Source organism: Apis dorsata, unplaced genomic scaffold (assembly GCF_000469605.1).
Source record: "Apis dorsata unplaced genomic scaffold, Apis dorsata 1.3 scaffold_161, whole genome shotgun sequence".
NCBI classification, from domain to species: domain Eukaryota; kingdom Metazoa; phylum Arthropoda; class Insecta; order Hymenoptera; family Apidae; genus Apis; species Apis dorsata.
The window spans coordinates 813,744-816,775 of NW_006263450.1; the positions used below are offsets into that span (position 1 = coordinate 813,744).

The 3,032-nt window shown below is 40.6% G+C and overlaps 1 protein-coding gene across 1 annotated transcript in view; it reads right to left on the reverse strand.

The window, feature by feature from the left end:
- Positions 1 to 3,032, reverse strand: part of LOC102677840 — a 201,744-nt gene that overhangs the window by 87,771 nt on the left and 110,941 nt on the right. The window contains exon 4 of the mRNA XM_031509497.1: positions 1,630 to 1,661. Coding sequence (XP_031365357.1) covers positions 1,630 to 1,661 — 32 coding nt within the window. The remainder of the gene's footprint in view (positions 1 to 1,629; positions 1,662 to 3,032) is intronic.

Sequence of the window (3,032 nt, forward strand, 5' to 3'; positions counted from 1 at the left end):
GTCGGAGGCGACGTTAATGCAACGAGCCATTACAGAAGGTAGCACTCATTACCACGCGACGAACGCATAAAAACGGGACAGTCGATCGATCTTGGGCGAGAAACGAGCGGTTTCGGCCCTCCCCCCTCCCCGCCCGATCCCCCGGCCACGTCCGCGGAACACATTCCCGGATCGCGTTAATGGATGCGCGATCGTTCTCCCTTCGTGGAAACGTATTAATTATTTTCGTTGATACCCGCCTTAAAACCAGACCAACTCCCAGACCACGCAACAAGAAATTGCATCTCGTTCCCCACGTTGGATCCAATCTTTCCACGAGCGGCGGCTTCTGATTTATCACCGACGTTTCACCACTTGTTGATACGCGCGCGCCTCCCTACTCGCAATGAATCATTTTATTTCCTTCCGTTGGCTTATTAACGCGCGGGAAGAATCGCGGGAAACGTTTCGATTATCGCTACGCTTCTTACTCCATCGCATTGTGTCGTGTCGATTCAACGCTGAGAGTTTCCATCCGATTGGAAGGAAATAATTTTTTTTTTTTCTCTTGGAAGGAAGGACGGAATTAAAATTAAATTAAGTTAAAATTTCTCTAAGCAAAATTTCCGAGGAAACCGTTGGAAACGAATTTCTCTCTTCGAGAAATTATTCTTTCGCCAAGAACTGGTCGACGAAACTTTATCGTAGACGTGGCGTAATGTAGACAGAATCACGATTAAATACGTTTGCAGAAACGATACTTTGCTACTGCTGGCGACGAGAGGCAAACAGCTGTTTCTCTCCGTGCGAACAGTGATGGTTTTGAAAATTTTAAAATTTCGAGTGAGTAGTAACTTCTTTCTTTTTATTTCTTTCACATCAACCGCTTCTTTCTTCTTCGTATCGTTACGTTACGAGTTACTACTACGATAGCATAAGGATAACCGATAATAGGGTTATTACTCGAGGAATTAATTTTCAAACAAAATTGCTCGCGAGTCACTCAAACCCGTCGCTATTAAATTTGAGTTTCCACGCGATAGCGCGCGCAAAAGAAAAAAGTGCACGTGGGGAGATGATTACGCCGTAATTACCGGCGTTTAGAGGAGTCAGTGGGCCGTCGATGACTCACGTCCAATTTTTTTTTTCTCGCCCGACTAAATTTGCCAAGTTAAACTTTCTAATTGAATCCTTCTTCCAACGTTATTATTACAACGTTTTCCATTCCCTGTGCTCGATATAATTAATACTCGAATGATAGATAGGAGGATTACAGAGAACAAGAGGATAATATTTCTTTCGTTTCCTATCGTTTGGAACGTTTGGTTGCTTCGTCGAATAGCCATGAGATATAATATTGGAAATAATAATTGTTATGCGCGGATCGATCGCGCGGCCGTGGATCATCGATGGACGATCTATCCGGCTGGCTTTCGCCACGTCGATTGTTCGAGACAATCGAGTTATCGCGCACAACCCGGCCGTAATTGCTACGTCTGTCACACTGTTTGTTTAAAAGCAGCGGGTCATCGCTGCGGCAAAAAGCCGGAGGGGGATCGATTAATGAAACGTTGCGAAACCTATTGTTTCTCGAAGACGCGCGCCTCCTAACGTTTTCACGCGATACGGTTTCACACCAAGTTTACTCACTTGTTGCCTCTCCTCCCTGTGTCGCCTCGACTCTGCAACAGAAATAAAGAAACAACGTTTCATTCCATGGATTTCAAATTCGCACAAATATAAATACACTTTTTCTCGTTTATCTGATTCTTTCTTCCAGGAATAAACGGAATAAATACGTTTCGATTATTCATTCCCAGATTTCGAAATTAAATGCGTAATCGACGAAATTCAAATTCACTTTATGTATAATTCAAACAACTTTTCTTTCCAGAAATAAAGAAACACGTTTCATTCCCCGGATTTCAAATTAAATTTTTCTTTCCAGAAATAAAGAAATAAAAAAGAAATAAAAATCTTTTCATCTTAAACACATAATCGACGAAATTCAAATTCACACATATAAATATCGTTTTTTGAGTTTTTCTTCCAGGAATAAAGAAACACATTTTGATTATTTATTCTTCGGATTTCAAAATAAAATTTTGTCATCTTAAACATAATTGACGAAATTCAAATTTACTGGTATATATATAATTCAAATAACTTTCCAGAAATAAAGAAACACGTTTCATTCCCGGATTCCAAATTAATTAAATTAAATTTTTCTTTCCAGAAATAAAGAAATACGTTTCGATTATTATTCCCAGATATTAAAATCTTAAACGCGTAATCGACGAAATTCAAATTTATAATTATAAATCACACGTATAAATATCATTTCTAACATTCACTTAAATTTTCTTTCCAAAAATTCCACAAACGTAAAATTACCTCGATATCTCGATACCAAGATGAGACGATTCCTCCCCGTCCAAATATAAAATCACTATACACATATCGAGAAGAAGAGTTTCACGCAACTGACGAAGCGGGAGAAGGCCAAGGAGGTTAGCAGAGCGAAAATCATCGCGTGTGCAAACGTCGAAAAAACGTACGGATCCCGCCTCCCTTCCGCTTTCGATCGGGCGCGCAGCTCACGTGCCACGCTTCCTGTTCCCTTCCTCGACCGTGTCGCCGATCGAAACCGGAAAATCCGTCAACGTACGCGTGATTTATTTTCCCCCTTCGACCCCCCACTCCTCCAATAAAATAAATCCATCATGGACACACACGACTTACACCCTTACGCGTCGCCATTTTTTTTCGATCGACTCACACCAATACATAAACACTAATACAATCTGCCTCGATAATTTACACATTTACATATGAGAAATTTGAAAATTTTCATCGCGTAGAAAATCGATTTTTAGATTTCAAGAGCAGGTTAAAACACTTTTCTTTCCCTTTTCTTTTTTTACCAATCCAACAGAATTCAACGATATCCACACTTATCTCGCTATTACCTCCGTTCCTAGAATGTTAACAGCAGAAATTTAGGCCCCCACGATTGTGTGCAAATGGTATGGGCGCGCTTAACAACCCCCCCC